Source organism: Trachemys scripta, chromosome 1 (assembly GCF_013100865.1).
Source record: "Trachemys scripta elegans isolate TJP31775 chromosome 1, CAS_Tse_1.0, whole genome shotgun sequence".
Lineage (NCBI taxonomy): Eukaryota > Metazoa > Chordata > Testudines > Emydidae > Trachemys > Trachemys scripta.
The window spans coordinates 151913324-151934110 of NC_048298.1; the positions used below are offsets into that span (position 1 = coordinate 151913324).

Genomic DNA, 20787 nt, shown 5'->3' on the forward strand with positions numbered 1-20787 from the left:
AAAAATGTATGTGCATAGCATCCACCTTGCAGTATAGGCCACTGCCCCATTAGAACAGACTTTGACTTCCAATAGTTAAAGCATGCAATGACCATTCTTTACTACTCCACAACCACACCTCCACCAAACCATTGCACCCTTATGCCTGACTGACCTGAACTTCTGCTAGTTTTGACTGTGCTGCTTCAACTTTGCATTTCAGATTCTCCACATCTGCCTGGTAGAAAATAAAAAAATGCAACAGTTTTCAAGTACACTCTAGGTCGATAATCCCATTGACAGAGTACAGCAGCTCATCGGAATGGTGTGGGGCAGAAACATACCAGCATTTCTACAGATTAAATACCAAAAGGCGTTTTGAAAGGGAGCACCCAGCCATTATTGGAATTTCAAATAGCCACACCCCACTGCCGGTGAAGGGATGGAAAAGCCATGTTGTAGACACAGTTTTCCTGGTACCTTCTGCAGTTACTGAAAAGTAAATAGTATGACACCACGAAGTGCTTACAGTGTAGTCACAGGCCACAAATGATCTGCACCACTAGATAACTCCTCTGCAGAGATGAGTGAAAAGGTTTTTTAGGCAGAAGAAAAATTTCAACCAAATTTGCTACCACTCCAGAACAATCCATAACTTAGTTTTCCTTGTCAGCCTCAAAGCTTTCCTCTACAATTCTAGGTTGAGGCTCCCCCACAAACTAGCAACTATAGGTGCTGCAGCTTGTCTGAGTTACCCAAATATGATAAGATTTATTTTTTAACCAGAACATTCTTGAAAGCTGTGTAAAAGACTTGCACTTACTTGTAGTAAGCAATTTTACCCTCATCCCTTACAAAAAGCAGTAGTCTTAACCTGCAAGTTTTGAAATAGCGAGTGGAGAAACGGGTCTTCAATCCTTACACCTTTTATCATGCCACTGGTAAGTAGAGTCATCCACTTTCTATGGACCAAGCCTCATCTTTTCTTCATAAACCCACTTGTTTCTGCACACCCACTGCCCCCTCATTATCGTACACCCAAAACCGTTCCATACACTGGCCTTGTATCCCAGATTCTGTTTCTTTAAAGTTCTGCACAGAGTGATCTAGAAGGACAAGGGACTTACTAGGAGGAGGGGTTGTACAAGATGGGCTATAGGCAGTAAGATAACAGAACTTACTTGTGCTTGCTGTAGTCTGTGTTTTGCTTCCTGTATCTGTTGTTTACAAGATTCTCTTTCTAGCCTGGAAGACAAACACATTAACATTTCCCTACTCTGCTCCCTATTTCTGATGATCAGAATCCCTTTATGGAATTACAGTCTTCTAAATTAATTGGTGTTGACATGCAAGAGGACAAGGATGAAAACGGAATGATTTAGTTCATTTAAGAATTTGTATTGTACCTAAGCTTATGGCTAAACCCTTTAAAGAAGTGAATGAGGTTTTTTTGGGGGTTGATCCAAATAGGTCAGTTGTTTTAAGCCACAATGAAATCAATGCAGCTTAACCAGCAGTTATAAGACCAGGCAAACTGCTTCTTAGATAAGGTTCAAAGGCCATTTAGTGCAATCAGTATGCTCAACCAGATCCTGTATGCTTGCCACCACGAGTTATGCATAAAGATCATGTTCACTTTTAGAGAGCAGATGTAATTCCAGTTAGCACTGGACATGGAACTCCGATCAGTCCAAACAATGGCTATTTGAGTTACTGGCAAAAGTTTAAGTAAATGCAATGCCATTCAACTCTTGAGCAGAGCCTTGGGAGGACTGCTTGAATATATATGCACATTAACTGAGCATGCAGTTATGTGAAATTAGGTATTCCAAGGGCTCAACAACTGGGCAACCTCTTCTGAGACAGGCACAGTGAAATCAATGGGAGTTTATGCAGCAACTTGCTTGTACCTACAATTTGGCCCCTAACGTTTTGTATTTGTGACAGAAAGAGAAACACTTTAAAAAACAAACAAACAAATATAGCCTTGTGACATTTCCTATCTTCCAATATAAAGCATACACTAACAGCTGCTAAACTCCCCCCACCCCCACCACTGAATGGACAAGATGTTAGGACTGTTCAGACATCAATTCAATATGGAGATAGACAAATTATGCAAAAGGAACTATTTCTGCACACAATGCACAGTCAACCTGTGGAACTCTCTAATGGGATTTTGTGAAGGCCACGACTAACAGGGTTCAAAAAAGAACTAGATAAGTTCATGGAGGATAGGTCCATCAATGGCTCTTAGCCAGGATGGGCACGGATGGTGTCCCTAGCCTCTGTTTGCCAGAAGCTGGGAATGAGCAACAGTGGATGGATCACTTGATGAGTGCCTGTTCTGTTCGTTCCCTCTGGGGCATTGGCCACTGTCAGAAGACAGGATACTGGGCTAGATGGACCTTTGGTCTGACCTACTATGGCCACTGTTACGTTAAGCTTCCCAGTCCTCAAATTGAGGGGGAGGTCGTCCCCCCCCCCAGGAAAGGGAAGCTGTAGCTTTAAGTTTCAGCCTACCATTATGCCACAGTTCTACGCTAGTCACGGTGTGTTTATACAGCACAAAGTTGCAGTTAAGTGTATAAATTAGAAAAAGATTCCACCCCCTTCCAGAAAATTCTCTAAACCTGTTGGTTTCCTCTACCTTATTCCCTGTTTCTGAGGCAGTTGGGCAATGGAATGTTTTAACTTCTTTAGCTCTTTTGTAAGTGCCTGAAGTTCAGCCTTCTCTTGCTGTTGAACATGCTGCACTTTCACAGGATTCAGCTGCCCAAGCACAGCTTTTGGTGGCAATGCTTCGACAGCGGCAGGATCCATTTTCTTACCCAGGAAGGCTCTTCCAAGTTGGACTGTTCTATCATAAGATGTTTTCTGAAGTGAAGGCAGAAAGTCAGTGTTTCATTAACAGCAAAAATATCAAATGAAAAAGTTATTGCACAAGTCAACAGGTTTCATGTTAGAATACAGATATATATATATATATATATATATATATATATATATATATATATATATAAAATTTTCTTGGTTAAAAGATACTGGTAGAGTAAAACACTCCATGAAAACTCATATTAATAGGTCTAATCCAAGCCATTATGTAGGCTTGTTTCATAACCGCTTAGGGTAAACTCAAACAGATGTTTTGTATTACTGTACACACTCTTACCTGATTTACAAAAATGCATTAAGAACAAGGAATTAGCAGGACTTTTTACACAAAATGCTTTATAGATGTTAATTGGCTAAAGCCTCATACCACTTTTATTAAGTAGGCAAAGGCTGTATATCTCCTCACCCACCTCTGGAGTGAAATATAGCACCAGTTTAACTGCAGCACTCCTTAACTGTTTAGGGGAAAAGTTTAATAACTTTTAGGAAAAGTTACTAAAATTAGAAGTTGGTCAGGAACTAAGCCAATTCTCCTACTGGTGTAAAGAGAGTCAGATTTTTAATGACCACAAATGGTCAGGTTTTGTTATAATGTCTTATCTGAAAAGCAGCATCTCCACCAGCATAAAGGTCACTAGCACCATGCTTTGTTATTGATTCAATAGCAACCAATTCAGAAAGAGAGTGTCACTTCTGAATCAGTAACACTACTTCCTGCATCATCCAGGTATTTCTGGAAGACGTCCCATATCTAAGTTCTGATCCAGCATGATGCTGCATAACTTATGAAATACTAAGATCACAACACACCTACCCAAAAGTTTTTCCATATCCTTTAAGCCACAACTCCTTTTAGGGTCCCTGAATCATAACCACTCTCTGGAGAGCTGTCAGTGCTGTTGCTTGCTTTCTATAGGTTCCTGTTCAGTACCACAAGAAACTCCCACCCCCTGCACACATAGGAAGATACTCTGGGAATAGAGAACATTAAATCACAAGGCTTATCTACAGTAACTCCTCGCTTAACGTTGTAGTTATGTTCCTGAAAAATGCGCCTTTAGGTGAAACGATGTTAAGCTAATCCAATTTCCCCATAAGAATTAATGTAAATGGGGGGGGGGAGGAGTTAGGTTCCAGGGAAATTGTGTGTGTGTGTGTGTGTAATTTTTTGTCTGGTGAAAACACACACACACAAAGTTTTAAACAAACAATTTAATACTGTACACAGAAATGATGATTGTGAAGCTTGGTTGAGGTGGTGGAGTCAGAGGGCGGAATATTTCCCAGGGAATGCCTTGCTGCTAAATGATGAACTAGCACTCAGCTGAGCCCTCAAGGGTTAACACGTTGTTGTTAATGTAGCCTCACTCTCTACAAGGCAGCACGAATGGAGGAAGGAGAGACAGCATGGCAGAGAGAGACAGAGCCACACCCTGTATGAGAGAAAGAGAGAGAGAGTTGCGCTTTTCCCCTTTAAGTACGCTGACCTCACTAAGTACATTGTCTTTAAAAAAAAAAATCAGGAAGTCGAGACAGCAGCTATGGCCAGCAAGCTCTCTCCATCCTGAGCCCTGTCCTGTCCCCACCCTGCTCTATATGGAGAAGAGGTAAGCAGGCAGCAGGAGTAGGGGGACACCCTGACATTAGTTCCCCCCCCCCTCTCCCCTCCCACCTACACAGCAAGCAGGAGGCTCCCGGGAGCAGCTCCAAGGCAGGGGGCAGGAGCAGCACATGGCAGTGGGGGCAGGGACAGCTGAACTAGTGGCAATTGGTAGCCTGCTGGGCAGCTGCTGCACAGGGAACTATGGGGAGCGGGGAGCTGCCGGTCCACCCTGGTTCCAAGCCCCCCCACCAGCTAGCTCCAAAGGGCTGCTCTTCCTGCAAGCAGTAGACAAAGCAGGCGGCTGCCAAACAATGTTCTAAGGGAGCATGGCTCAACTTTAAACTAGCCTGTTCCCTAATTGATCAGCAACATAACGTTAACTAGGACGACTAAGAGAGGAGTTACTGTACTTGATTAAAAAAAAAAATAAAAAATACTTGAACTGAAGAAAGGAAACAAAAAAATTGGCAACATTAATCTTGCATTGTAGTTTATACGTTGTGGGCCAGTTACCATTTGTACAATCTCTTCTTGCACTTTCTCTCTCTGTGCTAGTAGCAGCTCCTTTGTCCGAACCATGCTGGTTAGTTCCTTTTGTAGATGTAAATATTTTGCCTGTAAAAGAAGTTTTCATCTTAGTATCACACACACAATTTCTTTTAGTACTATATAAAAATACAAACCATTTCCAGCTCATGAAAAAATAATTTTTAAAAAATCTGGAGCATGCAAAAAAATAGAGCAGCCTCGTTTTCTAGGAACATTTGTGAGTCATTAAAAACAAAACCCAAAACACCATGCGAAATTAAAATCTAACTACTGGAGCTGGTTCCCCATCAGTCGATATTGCACATGACTTTGCTTATACTGTTATACACATTTAGAGAGTTATTCTTCATCAGCCTCTCTCACCCTAGGATGGCATTTTTATTAAGTCATGTAAATTACAAGCTTTATTTTTGTGTTACTGTACAAACACTATACTATTTGGTTACAGACAAAATGACCCTTTGAATTCTATTCCAGCCTTGCAGCTTTTCAGGCCATTAGGTTCACAAGTGATTTCAATAGAAAATTAGTTGGCAAGGTATTCCATATTATTTTAATTATTTAAATCCAAATGTTACAGTGAATAGTCTGTGTGATTGTGTGCAAAAAGCCCACTATTAGCCGAGTTATGACTAGGGCCAGGGTTTTCCAGCAATTAAAATATGATGGAAATTTTGGATATGCATTATATTCATACAAAAAATATTGTTCTGTGTTGTAATACTGAGGGCTACAGCCAGCTGTGCAGGGGGAGTGGGGGAACAGATTTTGAGTACTGAGGGCTGGAGCCAGTCCAGCTGTGTGCTGGGGGAAGGGAGCAGGAGTCAGCTGTGCAGAAGAGGTGGTGGACAGATGTTGGGCACCGAAAACCTAGAGCCAGCTGTATGCTGGGAGGAGGGGGAAAAGTGGGCAGCAAGGCTCAACAGCAGCCAGCCTCTGCCCTGGGGACATGTTAGGTGTCTCTAGGCAGAAATCGGGGGGGCGGGGGGGGGAGCACATGACCCTGTATGCCCCACCCACATATCAGATCTACCGCACGCTCTGCCCTGCGCCTTGGGGAGGAACCAGGTGTTTCCAGGCAGAAGTCTGGAAGGGGGTGGAGCAGTGACCCTGCATGCCCCACCTCCCTCTGATCACCGATGCTAGAAATGAAGAATCATTTTGGAAAAAACGCAGCAATAGTAGCAATTTCCAGAAAACACGGTCCCTACTCATGACCATATTAAGTCAATAGGTTCATACTCTTACTATAACCTCAATCCTGCAGACATTGATCAAGCCGTTTATAACCAGTTAGTTGTTTATGCTCTTTCCCAAAGTTATTCTCTCACCAGACCGACACCCCTGGAGACCTCCATTACAGATGGAGCACCAGCAGTGCAAGCTTCCCCAATTGCCCTGCTAATTTGCTTCAGTTCTGACACACGGGGATCAGCATGGGGGATAAAAGGGTGCGCATTTAATCTTTGGCCTCTTTTCTGAGACTATTAACAAGGGTGCAAATCATACTCCTAGGAGAATTCTGTGCCAAAAACTTAAAAATTCTGTGGACAAAATTTTAAAATTCTGCAAATTTTATTTGTCAAAGTAACACAATATAATCACACCAGTTTCAATTATTTCGGTAATTTATTTCAAATGCCTGTCAGCAAGTATGTCAACAATGCAGACAACAAAAATGATTTCCTCAGGAGTAGAGACTTAATGAAACCCTATGATAACCCTGTGACGTTGCACCCCATAAGCCTTTATGGAAATATGTTTATGAATGTATATATGACATAACTGGAATATGTTTTATGCTACATATGCCATGTAATATCTATGTAAAGGTTATGATCTACTGAATCTATTCATCCTATTTGTATGCATGTGTCGTGTTCGAAGTTATGAATATCGGCTGTGTACTTGCTTGATTTCTAAGTAACCTTAGTACAGCATTTAGGTCAGCTTCTTTAGAAAGGAATTTGCAAGTTAAGTGCGCAATCAAGAAGCACTTAATGGGCAATGGATCTTGAAAGGCTCCAATCCACATAAGAAGTCTACATGAAGACGTTCAAGGTAGCATGTGAACAATGCCTGTAAGAACTAAGTCATGCATGGACGTGTGACTTGCCCAGGTGACTCCAAAACTCTATCTTGGAGCTGGACTTTGCATAGGAGAGAGGAGGGGGTCTCCACCCACAAGAGAAAGTCTATTTAAGCCTATGGGAGACCCCTCCATTTTGTCTTCAGCTAGCTCAAGAGATAGCCTCTCCACTCCCAAGGATACCTGAAAGAAACTGGAACAAAGGACAGTAACTATAGGGGGTGTGAGCAATTGCTGGACCCAGACTAGGAGACTAGTCTGTAAAAGGAAGCTTCCTGGAATTCCTCTGAGGGTGAGGTTTTTATCTGTATTCAGTTTTCTTACTGTATTAGACAAACTTGCAAGTTCTATTTTATTTTGCTTGGTAATTCACTTTGTTCGGTCTGTTACTACTTGAAACCACTTAATCCTACTTTCTATATTTAATAAAATCACTTTTTACTTATTAACACAGAATATGTATTAATACCTGGGGCGGGGGGAGAAAGGGGGCAAACAGCTGTGCATCTCTCTCTATCAGTGTTATAGAGGGCGAACAATTTATGAGTTTACTCTGTATAAGCTTTATGCAGGGTAAAACAGATTTATTTGGGGTTTGGACCCCACTGGGACTTGAGCATCTGAGCGTTAAAGACAGGAACACTTCTTAAGCTGCTCCAATTAAGCCTACAGCTGTTAGGGGATGTGGTTCAGATCTAGGTCTGGGTTTGCAGCAGGCTAGCGGGTCTGGCTCAAACCAGGCAGGGCACTGAAGTCCCAAGCTGGGAGGTCAGGGAAAGCAAGGGCAGAAGTAGTCTTGGCCCATCAGTTGGCAACCCCAAGGGGGTTTCTGATCCAACCTGTCACAAACCCAATCCAGTTGGGGGGTGCTGGAGAGGCTGTGTGGGGCCACCAGCCCAGACACATACCCTCCTCCCTCCCAGAGCCCAGGTACAGGTTCTGCTCTGTAAACTCTGTCCCGCCAGGGGACAGGGTGTGGCCCTGGCCTTCCTCACCCTTTGCCAGAGCCAGGTCTCCCAGGCCCACAAGGATCAAGCCGGTCAGCCAGAGAGTGCAGAGGCTCCATCCCTGCCAGGCCGACCAGCAGCACTGCAGCCCCAATTCTGCAGGGAAAACATGAAATTTTGCACAAATTCTGCATTGTACAGTGGTGCAGAATTCCCCCAGGAGTAAAATTAGTACCAGGACACACTGTCTTGTGAGTTACCTGTCCACTGGCTAGAGACCAAACTTATTTCACACAAATTACAAACTGCTATTAGATGGTAACAACTTGGACTGGCTTTGAACCACCGAAAGGCCCCATATTCTAATTCAGTTCTCTAATTTGATCCTCACTACTGCTTTATTTTTAAAACTTTATTCACCTCTCCCTACAAAAACAAGACAAACAACGCAGGGGCAGCAGATGGCACTTGAGCTACCTAAGGGAAAAATTCCCGATGACTGGGCAGGGGAGCACACCAAGAGTGGAATGCATATGTGCAATTACTCAAAGAAGAGCACAACTGTGTGGAAGCAAAGTGATACCACAGGTTTAGAATCTGGTTTCTGATTAAAAAACATGTACTATTACGAAGTGACCAATAGTTCCATGTGCCCTCTCCCTAGTTTATTTAGGAAAAAAATGACAACTAAACGGATCCTTGTGATCCTTACATTCTAAGATGGAGACTAAAATACAGACAATCTTACCTTCAATTTCTGTGCTTGTTCTTGGTTTTTCATGTGCCGAAGAAACTCCATATCTTCTTTAGTGCATTGGTAGCCTTTTATTCTGTTAATCATCATTGAAATATTCATCTCACTCAACCCTAGTTACGTACAGAAAAACAGTTCTCAAGGAACCAGAAGCTGACATGGAGGCTCATTACTGTCAAATATCTGCGTATGCCCCAAATCTCAGGTCAGATCCAGTGCCACTGTCTTGAATGGGAGTTAGTAGCATCAACTTCAGTAGGAATAAGATTTAGCTCTTAAAGTGCTCGGACAATTAGGTGAGCAAAATGTCACTTATTAGCATGGTAAAAACAGGAAGGGAGCTGTCTGCTTTGTATCCCATAATACAATTATTTCAAACAAAGCAAAGCCTTCCTTCCCAATCACTTATCAGGTGCAACAGAGGATGGCACTCGGGGAAAAAAAAAAAAAAAAAAAGCAAAGGGAATTTTAAATGAAGATATCCTGCTAATCTATCTTTAGAATCACAATAAAAAGTGTGTTGCCTGTCTCAGACACCTCTTTTAGAAGCTGCAAAGAACAATTATTAAAGAGCTTTAGGCCAAAAAGCCACAAGGCCAGACATATTTTCAGTCTGTCATAACTTTTTGAGAGTTGAGAGAAAGTAGAACTACAAGTTTAACACTTAGCTGTACTCTAGTGTGATAGATGGAATGAAGGATAGGTAGAAAGACTGCAAACAGGAAAATGCTTCTAATAAAATCTATTAAGCTGTGGACTTGTCTCCTTGGGAAGTGTTTGAAGACCTGTAAATCATTTTAAACAAGGCTGGTCAGCAATAGAAATATATTGTGAAGAAACTGGCGAGAAGGGGTGAGGAAAGCAGAGAAGACAGAATTCCTGTTATCTGTTCTTCAACTTCTATTATACAAAGGGTTACAAGGATGTGAAAACACATGCATTTGCGTATATCCCCATTAGATTTGGTGGGACACTGCACAGTTGGTGCCTATCATTATTGAAGAAGCACTCGGCTCAGCTACTATGCAGGAAAGGCATCTCTTTTGTGGAAGGGTGGTTCATTACATTAAAAAAAAGCTAAAATCAGAAAATGGGGACTGCATGTTAGCAGTTTTCTCACAGAGATTCAGATACAAGGCCTCTGAATGGCAAAGGAGAATGAAGGTCATTTATTTAGTCCAGCGCTTGGTCAATTGATTTAATTTAGCTTAGTATTGTTTTGAGTTTGTTCTGGTTCTAGTTGTTTTGTATTAATATTTGTTCTAACAAGGTCTGCTGATGACAGTAACAAGAAAGGCAATTTTAGTGCTCTCATTCACCCAGAGTTGCATATGTAATCTGTGTTTTAAAATAGTCTAAAGTTAGCTTGTAGCTATGAAAATAGGCACTATTAAAAATTAAATGAAAGTTATTGCACTACTAAAGTCTGAGGTCTTCACACACATCCTAAATTTGCACGAGAATTGTGATACAATTTAGGAACACATGCATTAGCAAACTAATGGACAAGTGTGTCTAAACAGAAAGAACTATACATACAATAAAACCAGTACTTGCCTTGAACTGGTATCTGACTTAGTCTTCTCCTGTTTGTTGAAGAGGTAGTGAAACATTTTGGTACGGGAGAACCTTGCAGAGGTTCAACTCTTTCTTGTAATTCTTGCTGTAAAGGGCACACCCAGAGATGTTTACTATTAGTAAATCATAAACAAAATCTTCATAGAATACATAAAGAATATAAGCTTTGCATGGCTGTTGAACAGATTGATAGAATTCAGGAGCAGGTTTTTATATACAGGGATCCAACATACAGGTGTTTTATCACACTGAGTGCTCCATCCTGTCTATTTAAGGCCTGGTCTATACTAAGAAATTAGGTTGGTATATCCCTAAGCGATGCAGTTAAACCTACCTTACCCCGGAAGAGAGCACTAGGTTGATAGGAGAATTATCCTGTCAACCTAGCTACCGCCTCTCTGGGAGGTGGAGTACCTATGCCAATGGGAGAATCCTCCCTCTGACGTAGGTATTATCTTCACTGAAGTGCTACAGCAGTGCAGCGGCAGTGGTTTATGTGTAGACAAGCCCTTAGATTAGTCAAAATGGGCGGTGGAAAGCAGATAATGGCTATAAATGCCTTAGTACAGGGGTGGGCAGATTTTTGGCTCGAGGGTCACATCTGGGAATAGAAATTGTATGGCAGGTCATGAATGCTCACAAAATTGAGGTTAGGGTGCAGGCTTGGGGTGGGGCCAGAAATGAGGAGTTCAGGGTGCGGGAGGGGGCTCTGGGCTGTGGAGTGGGGTGCAGGGGGAAGGCTCTGGCTGGGGGTGTGGGCTCTGGGGTGGGGATGAGGAGATTGGCATGTAGGAGGGTGCTCCGGGTTGGGACTGAGGGGTTTGGAGAGCAGGAGGTGGATCAGGGCTGGGGCAAGGGGAGAGGCTCAGGGGTGCAGACTTCAGGCAGTGCATACCTCAAGCAGCTCCCAGAAGCAGAGGCATGTCCCTTCTTCAGCTCTTAAATGGCAGCGCAACCAGGTGGGTCCACAAGTTGCCCCGTCTGCAGGCACCACCCCTCCAGCTCCCCTTGGCTGCAGTTCCCAGCCAAAGGGAGCTGCAAGTGCAGCGGTTGGGGTGGGAGCAGTGTGCAGAGCGGAAGCCCCTACACATAGGAGCCGAAGGGGAGGCCATGCTGCTGCTTCTGGGAGCCTGGTGGCGCAGCCCTGACCCTGTTTCCTGGCTGGAGCGCCGAAGGGGAGCCATGCTGTTGCTTCCAGGAACCATATGGAGCAGCCCCCGACCTTGCTCCCCATCTGGAGTGCCGGAGCAGGGTAAGCCCCAGAACCTGCTCCCCAGTGGGAGCTCGAGGACCAGATTAAAATGGCTGGCGGGCCGGATGCAGCCCGCGAGCTGTAATTTGCCCACCCCTGCCTTAGTAGTATGTTTATTCCTGGGAAACATCACTTTTTCCTAGTGAATTATTCTCTCTTTAGGAGGTTTACCACTCTTAATTTTTGTTTTTAAAAGAAGACAGAGCTTCTATCTAAAGACAATCTGGGAAGTTACCATGAGCTTTCCTAACAGTTTTAGAGGCATTTGTAAAAATAACATACACTTTCTAAACAACAACTATAGGCCCCATCCTGCAACTGGATTCATGAAGGCAGATACTTACACCCTGCTGATTTCAACGGGGCACTGTGCAGATGTAAGGATTTACCCACAAAAAGCCCTATTTAAGTAATTATATCTCCGCATGGGCACAAAGATATGCCTGCGCAAGCTGAATGCAGGATCAGAATCTAAACATGCAACAAACTCCTGAAGAACTGTGGTGTGGCCTTCAAACACAATCTAAAATACCGTATATACTCGTTCATTAGCCTGTTCATTTATAAGCTGACCCCCACAAGATGGTTAGGTAAAAATAGCAAAAACTGTATGACCCTTTCATAAGCCGACCCTATATTTCAGGGGCTGGCAAACTTTGGATCCTGGCCCGTCAGGGTAAGCCGCTGGCAGGTTGGAAGTTTTGTTTACTTGGAGCGTCTGCAGGCATGGAGCCCCTCAGCTCCCATTGGCTGGGAATGGCAAACTGCGGCCACAGGGAGCTGACGGGCTCCATGCCTGCAGACGCTCCAGGTAAACAAAACGACAATGTATTAGATATTCAATTCAATGATTCCATAGAGTTTAAAGTCATCAAATTTTGGTGTAGACCCGTTTATAAGCCGACCCCCGCTCTCTGATGCATCACTTTTTTACCATCAATATTTGGCTTATGAACGAGTATATACGGTATTTTATTTAAAAGTCTCTTCCTATTCCTAGCTATAAGACTATGAGAGAGAGTGACAAATCCTAACAGTCACTTTAGTTACTAGCCCGTTAAGCCGTATAGTTTGTACTAAAAGGGTAAATCTTGTAACCAAGTATTAGACTGTGGGACGTTTACAACTCTATTTCAATCCTACAAACCTTCAGAACTTTAAATTCAAATATGCCAGTTTCCTACTGAAACCAACTTGCTTTTGGATTAAAACTTTCTGATAAGCACACTTTAATAGTAAGGAATTGAAAGTTAAACTTGGTCAAGATCCAAGTCTTGCTTTTATAAAAGGAATACTATCAACCTGACTGCTTTCAAAAAGTAACTAATTTTTAAAAAAAGCAATCTAGTTCCTAACATAGAAAACATGCTGAGATTTTTTTAATCTTATTTTGATTTTTACTTTTTAAAAAAAAATATGGAAGCAGAAAAAAATCTATGTTTAAGTATATTTTCAACAAGGGTTTAAAAATGACTACAAAAGAAAAGTGAAACTATGCAACATGCTGTCAAATGTACAAACACTGTTGCTAACTTTTCATTAATATCTTAAGTGTGTCATTTATTACTCTAGTAGTACAATATTTTTGGACACAGTTTTCAAGTTGCTAATGTCCCTTTAAATTTGTGAGATAGCACAGAATGATTTTAATATTCAAATACCACTATGCCTTTTCCTCAGCCCCTCTTCAAGTCTAACCTGATTTTAGTGTTCAGAATCTTGAGCTTGGTAAACAGTGTATCTCATCTGAGATCATGTAATCCCACCTTTAAAATGGTATACAGCACCGATCACTTAGTCTAGGAGTTTGAAAGAATATAAACTGCTCTAGAAATACTGGATGTTAGAGCTGGGGTAAGAAAAATAACAATCAGAATAACCTTATTTTCAAGTATGGGTGCTACAGATTTTAGTGATATTCAACAATACTGAGCACAGTAACTCCTCACTTAAAGTCATCCCGGTTAACGTTGTTTTGTTGTTAAGTTGCTAATCAATTAGGGAACATGCTCGTTTAAAGTTGTGCAATGCTCCCTTCTAACTTCCGTTTAGCAGCCGCCTGCTTTGTCCACTGCTTGCAGGAAAAGCAACCTGTTGCAGCTAGCTGGTGGGGGCTTTGAACAAGAGTGGACCAGCTGCCCCCTAAGTTCCCTGTGCAGCAGCTGCGCAGCAGGCTACCAGTTGCAGCTGTCCCTCCCCCGACTGCCATGTGCTGCTCCTGCCCTCTACCTTGGAGCTGCTCCCCAAGACTCCTGCTTGTTGTGCGGGGGGGGGAGGGTAGGAAGAGGGGGGGTCTAATGTCAGGGTGTCCCCATCCCCCTCACCCCGCTTACCCCATCTTCGATATAGAGCAGGGGGGACAAATGACAGGGCTCAGGACAGAGGGAGCTTGCTGGCGGCAGCAGCTGTGGTCTCAGCAAGCTGATCTAATTAACAGGGCAGTGTACTTAAAAGGGAAATGCGCACCTCTCACACACACACACACACACACACACACACACAGTGTGTCTCTGTCTGCAATGCTCTCTCCCCTCCCTCCATTCCTGCTGCCTTGTAGACTGTGAGAGTTAACCCTTGAGGGCTCAGCCAATTGCTAGTTCATCATTTAGCAGTAAGGCATTCCCTGGGAAATATCCCACCCTCTGACTCCTCCACCTCAACCAAGCTTCACAATCATCATCACTGTGTACCAGTATTAAATTGTTTGTTTAAAACGTATACTGTGTGTGTATTATATGTCTTTTGTCTGGTGAAAAAAATTCCCTGGAACCTACCCCCTCATTAACATTAATTCTTATGGGAAAATTGGATTTGCTTAACATCGTTTCGCTTAAATTCACATTTTTCAGGAACATAACTACAACGTTAAGTGAGGAGTTACTGTATTAATAGTAAAACATCTCACAAATCCAGAAGATGTGTACTGCAAAAAAATCAGCAGAGAAGCACTTCCACCAGGGATTGGATGGTACAAGTACTAAAATAAAACCACCACCACTACCAAGAGATTGAAATCATCAGACTCAGTCTTTTAAGATCTTGATAACCAGGCTGGATCGATTTAAATCACAGAGGTTCAAATAAAAAATTTTAAATTTAGTTGTGCATTCGTACTTTTTGGTCATTTTCTTGACGAAAAAGTTCATGCTCATTGTATGGTGACTATTAAAAGATGCATCCAATGAAGTGGGCTGTAGCCCACGAAAGCATATGCTCAAATAAATTGTCTCTAAGGTGCCACAAGTACTCCTGTTCTTTTTGCGGATACAGACTAACACGGCTGCTACTCTGAAACCTGGCATTAAAAGATATTGACTTGCAACTAAATATAGCTCTCTCTCTCTCTCTCTCTCTCTCTCTAAATTTGGCACTTCTTGCTAACCAGGAAGATACTCTACATCTATATACATTTTATTTAAACAATTATATAGCACAACATTCATTTATTCAGATTAATTTACAATTTTTAACATTAAAATGATGAATAATGCATTTCCTTTGTAGATTTTTTTTTTTTTTTTTTTACTAGTGGTTTCTGTCAAGCTGCTTGTAGACTAGAAATTGGAATTCAGTTAAATGCAAGTAAACAGCATTTTTAAATTGTTTTATTAGTTAAATAAAACTACCTTATATGTGTTAAGCTTACTTGCTTACACATTTGCTTTTAAAACTGATTTACTAAACAAAGTTAATCAATTGATAGATTGTTTCTAGTCACTATGGACCAGATTTTCAAAGGTATTTTACATGGGATTTTCAAAAGTTCTTAAGCAGGTTAAGATGCTTAACAAATCAGTGGGAGTTAGACAACTAATGCACTTAGAAGCTTCTGAAAATCCCACTAGGTGCCTATCTGCATATTTAGATAATCTGCCCCCATGTGCTTCAAGATTTTAGAATTAGTAGATCTCATCTTCTCCCACCAGGTTTTTATTTATAGACAAAGGAAAACAACTGACATCTGGCACTGATCGAGTTGATTTGCAAAGACTAAGATTCCTGGTAGGGTTTCAGTGTTACATTGTCAAACCTCATAGGTCACCGGAAAGAGAACTGTTTAACAGTGTTTTCAGACGTGCCCACATGTCTGCAGAACTACTGGATTCCTCCCCCTCCCCCAAGTTGCATGTTTATGACAGAGTTGAAACTGCAGGTAAATAATTTTATAAGACCATTATTTGCACAAGACACAATAGCAGCTCTAAAGTAACTGAAAGAAGACATCCTACCTCATCCTCAACTAGATGTGGTGCCACCTCCTTGCCATTTTCTGTATTGCCAGAGATGATGTGGTTGTCATCAGGCTGCTGCATACATTGGCAAATGGAATCTTTTTTCCTAGTGTAAACCCATGCATTTGAGGCATGAGTCTTTACAGAAGTCTCCTCCCTCAAAAGTTTCTCCAGCACATCAGCATCAATCTGTAACTTAAGTGTTTCACATTCTGAATGACTAGGTCCAACTACACCTGTTGAATGTCTCTCATTCAGTACTGTATCGTCCTTTAAAGCTTCTAGTAACAATTTCCCTTGTTGATTTGTGCAGAATGGGGTACGAGGAAGTTCTCTCCCTGTGGGAATAATGTTGTCTTTAAGAGTTGTTATACTCCATTCTCCTAATTTGGAGGGTTTTTTTGAAGAGTAATATTCTTCTCCCACGAAATCAGATGGTTGAGATGGCAACAGTTGTAGGATCCCTGGAGCAGGAGTTCTTGGAGTTTGCAGACCAAGATACCGAATGTTCTGAGGAGCTGGACAAAGGCTTTCACATTTGACTTCATTATTTTTATTGCCATTCCCTCTCTCAGTCATTTTAAGATTACTAATTTCACTGAGAATATTTTCAACTTCATCTTTATTCAGGGCAGTTTTAAAGAAACTTCTATCTAATTTCCTTGTCTCCATGTCTTCTCCCAGTCGTAAAAAACGGCACACGTAGTCAAAGGAAAACGTGAAGAAAAAAAATCAACTTTCTTTAACCCCCATAACACGAAAGATTAACAACAAAGTACTGAAAAGACTTCTTTACAATATCCCAAGAAAGAAAAAATAACTTTTAAAAGTATAATTATTTTCATATAATTTGAGACAAAGCTCCATCTGAAATACAGTTCTACTCAGTAAAGATACTGTAAAAATGCTACCTACTTATTCAACAGATCTGCTCTACTTGTGTATTCAGAATCAAATCTGTTTACTTAACTGACTGAAGTGTATTGCGTTGTTAGCCCTGCAAAGCCGGTACAATAGTGGAAAAGCTGGATTGTCTTCTGGCTCACTGATCAACAGCTTTATGGCCTTGATCACTGATACTAAACTTAAAATTGCCAAAATTCTGATTGAAGAACATTTTGGCTCTGAGATAATCGGAAAGAACCCATCTTTGCTTTTAAATCCCCAATATAAATTTGCAAGACTTGTAGTTAGAAAAATCAAGGTGTTGCTTATAAAATGAGCATTTTATCTTGAGTCACTGAGAGTCATTAAACATGGAACCTAACTCATGATGCCATTTTTACAGTCAATTTTCAAAGTAGAATTGCACTTGGAAGATCCTGAGAAAATCTGAGCTGCAGACTTCCTGGATTGTCTGCCAGAGCAAGTAACATCGCAAAGAATTACAACAAGCAACTGCCATGACCAATGCAACATTTTACTTCAGACATGTCAAAGGCTGTAATCAACACTTAGGACTCTGCAGGACAAGTTTGAATTCTGAGCTCCAGAGCGCATCTTTGAGGATTAAAATGAAAAAAATTAAAAACAAACATTTTGTGTCTCCCTCCCCCCCCCCCCATAAGGGGTACAGGATCCAGTGTAAGTTTCTTACAGTATGGCCATTAACTAAAAAAATAATAAAACAAATAATAAACTCACTAGTGGAGACACCACAAGTCTGCAGGCCTTGTCTGTTTAGGACTAGTCCTGATGCAGCCATCACTGTAGCTGCTCCAGCACTGATCCTGAAATAATAGATATGGGCAAGCCAGGGTTTGCACCAGCTGAGTTTGAAACAGGGTTAAAATGTATATTAGTTTGGTGCAAACTCCAGCTCATCCCTGGTCTTCTTTATAGGAACGAAACTGTACTGGTTTAACAACATTAATTTTAAATCAGTCCTGTTAAAGCACTGCAAGCCCCCAGCAAAGGTGAACCTCAACCCAGTTTAGCACTGGCTTAGGTCCACTTTGAACTGATTTAGCTAAACCTGGGGCTTGTCTACACACAGAGGTGCACCGATTTAGCTAAAGGTGAGATTAAAGGAGGCAGCACAGCCTGGTGGCTAGTACACAGGACTGGGCCTCAGGAGACCTGGGGTCTGCTCCTGGCTCTGCTGGGCCTTGTCCCCTCTTCCCCCTAGTTCCCTCTACCCTTGCAGTGGCATGTAGCGCACCGCCTAGCGCGGGTACAAAGAGCGATGAGGGCAGCAAGTCCGCTACGGGGCTCGCTACACACCCGAGCGGCGCCACCCCTCTACTCTGCTGGTCGCAGCAGCAGCGGGGTGTCTCCCCCCCCCCCCCCGGGCCTCCCCCTGCCGCGTGGGGCTCCGCGCAGCGCCCGCCTGGCCACGGCAGCCCAGGCACCTCGTGCCTCAGGCTCTGTAAGGGGGGAATCGGGTCCCAACCTCCCGGCACTGCCAGGCCCGAGGTCCCACAGGGGCCGCCCCGCTTGCACCCGCGCCGCTCCTGCAGCCCGCCCCCGAGCACCCGCGGACCCGACAGAGCCAGTTCCACCCCAGCGCGAGTCTACACGGAGGCGCCTAATCCGAATTCAGGTAACAAGGGGGAAACGGCTGCGTCACGAGGCCCGAGCAGCTTCGCGGCGGCCCAGCTACAGAGCCGGACCCGCGGCCCGGACGGGGACACCCCCGGCGTGGCTGGCCACTGGCCAACGCCCCCACCTCACCTGCTACAGGCGGCCCGAGCCTTGTAACCGCTCCGCCGCAGCACCGGCCGCTCTTTCGAACCGCCGCTCCTCGGATTCTCATTGGGCGGAACGACCAGCGCCAGCCGATTGGCCTGCTGCTCCCAGCCCCTTGACTGGCTACCTCTCCAGCCAATCAGAGGCGAGCAGCCATCCCAACCCACCGGGCTTGCTTGTTTGGGGGCCCGCGCGGCCCGATCCCAACGCTGTGAGCTCAGAAACGGCAGGGAGGGGAAAGCTACTGGGGCCCTTGTGCAAACAGGGCTCCTTGTAACCCCCTCCCCGGTACCTGGGTCACACAAACCATCTTCTAGTCATTGCAGTCCAGCTCCGTGAGGAAGGGCTGAGAGAATTCCCTGTCCTTTATGTTCAGTGACAGTCACTGTAACTGGAGCATCATTAACACTCACATACTGATAAACTGTAAGGGATGAAATGGAGTCAATTTGGATCTAATTTACAACAGCGTAAATCTGAAGCAAGTGAACTGAATTACACCAATGTAAATGAGAGCCAAATCAGTGAGCCCAGGTTAATAATCTATAGTGTCAATACAATCTCTTCATTCCAATAAAAGATACACGATGCTAGCAAAATGCACAAACTATTTCAGTTCCACCTCGTACAAGTGCCATACTTTATCAGCTCTGATGGATCAGTCCCACTCCATTTTCAAATCATAACCTCTGAAAAAACAGTAGTGACACCCTTTCTAGCACTGACTGCACAACGTTGAAGTGCTTATAAGGGCTAAACAGAGGGCACCTAAGTGTATGTCTACACTGCAATAAAACTTATTTCATTTTTTGTGTCATGTACTTATCCTTAAGAGGAATACAAAATTAGCTGAGTCAAATGTACATGGCAGAGTGGCATTGCTGGCATGTACATTGGCCAAACCGGACAGTCTCTACACAAAAGAATTAATGGACACAAATCTGACATCAGGAATCGTAATACTCAAAAACCAGTGGGAGAACACTTTAACCTGTCTGGTCATTCAATGACAGATCAGCGGGTGGCTATTTTACAACAGAAAAGCTTCAAAAACAGACTCCAACGAGAAACTGCTGAACTCGAATTGATATGCAAATTAGACACAATCAATTTAGGCTTGAATAAAGACTGGGAATGGCTGAGCCATTACAAACATTGAATCTATCTCCCCATGTAAGTACTCTCACACTTCTTATCAACCTGTCTGTACTGGGCTATCTTGATTATCACTTCAAAAGTTTTTTTTCCTCTTACTTAATTGGCCTCTCAGAGTTGGTAAGACAACTCCCACCTGTTCATGCTCTCTGTATGTGTGTGTACATATATATCTCCTCAATATATGTTCCATTCTATGCATCCGAAGAAGTGGGATGTAGCCCACTAAAGCTTATGCTCAAATAAATTTCCACTCCTTAAAGCATTCAGATACTAAAGTGAGGAGTACAATATAAATGACAAGATGACCAAACAAAAAGAAAGCACACATGACTTTCCTCAAATGTGCAGAAGGATGGCAAAGGATCCAGATGATGGGGAAAATGTAGGAAATACAAATCTAGTTTTATTGAGACACCATGTGACAAGTAGTACTCAGACTTTCCATTTGTACTTCCCCATGAAAGAGGGCACTTGCAGGAGCACAGCGCCTTATAGGGCCAATTTGAGGTATTGTTTCAGTACTACATTCACCACCTATGTCCTATAAGTCGTTACCAGAAGTGAAGACAACAAGTAGGTCTGCCATGATAGTCTTATATTCCCAGCCTACCCTATTCTCCTGTTCCTCTGAGAGAAACTAGCTAGAACTGCTAGGAGCCAGCCTAATCTACCACTGAAAGAAGAGGGTAGATACAGCTCATCTCTCCATGAAATTCCTCCCTCAGGCCCTAAACACTCATGTATGCAGAACGGGCTTCTTCATCAACCACAGATGACTATTCTTCCTCTCAGTGACAGTGTCCCTTTACACACTTTACATTCTTAACAGGCAAACCTGGAACAAACCTAAGCAAAATTGGCTTAGGGGAGTTCCCCTCATAAGCCTCAAAATGTCTGTACAGCCAGTTACTCCTCTGAATAGCCCTCCCTATCTACACAAACAAACAAAAACATAAAAACCATAATTGGGTGAAAATTTGCCATTTTGTTATAAACAGTATTTCAACCATCAAACCTCTGAATAAAAATCTAACAATTAAATTTTCAGCATCAGTTAGACTTT

The 20787-nt window shown here is 42.8% G+C and overlaps 1 protein-coding gene across 2 annotated transcripts; it reads right to left on the minus strand.

Annotated features, from left to right (window-relative positions):
- On the minus strand, positions 1-18619 carry LOC117887366. Of its 2 annotated transcripts, none has more exons than XM_034789925.1 (8): positions 18552-18619; positions 15876-16552; positions 10374-10479; positions 8811-8929; positions 4991-5092; positions 2630-2856; positions 1161-1224; positions 1-217 (listed from the first exon to the last, which is right to left on the minus strand). In XM_034789925.1, the coding sequence occupies exons 2-8, from the start codon at positions 16548-16550 to the stop codon at positions 140-142; spliced, it is 1371 nt and encodes a 456-aa protein (XP_034645816.1). In that variant the 5' UTR covers positions 16551-16552; positions 18552-18619; the 3' UTR covers positions 1-139. The 2 variants fall into 2 exon arrangements, with proteins under 2 accessions (XP_034645816.1, XP_034645806.1); XM_034789915.1 differs by lacking the exon at positions 18552-18619 and adding an exon at positions 17523-18106.
- Positions 18620-20787: the final 2168 nt, after the last annotated feature.

Excerpts from the sequence above, each read along its gene's own strand:
- LOC117887366 (XM_034789915.1), bottom strand. The coding sequence starts at position 17,583 with ATGGCTGCATCAGGACTAGTCCTAAACAGACAAGGCCTGCAGACTTGT. Across the intron at positions 5,093-8,810 it reads AACAAGCACAGAAATTGAAG|GCAAAATATTTACATCTACA; the intron begins GTAAGATTGTCT and ends CTTCTTTTACAG. Across the intron at positions 1,225-2,629 it reads CCTCAGAAACAGGGAATAAG|GCTAGAAAGAGAATCTTGTA; the intron begins GTAGAGGAAACC and ends TTTGTCTTCCAG.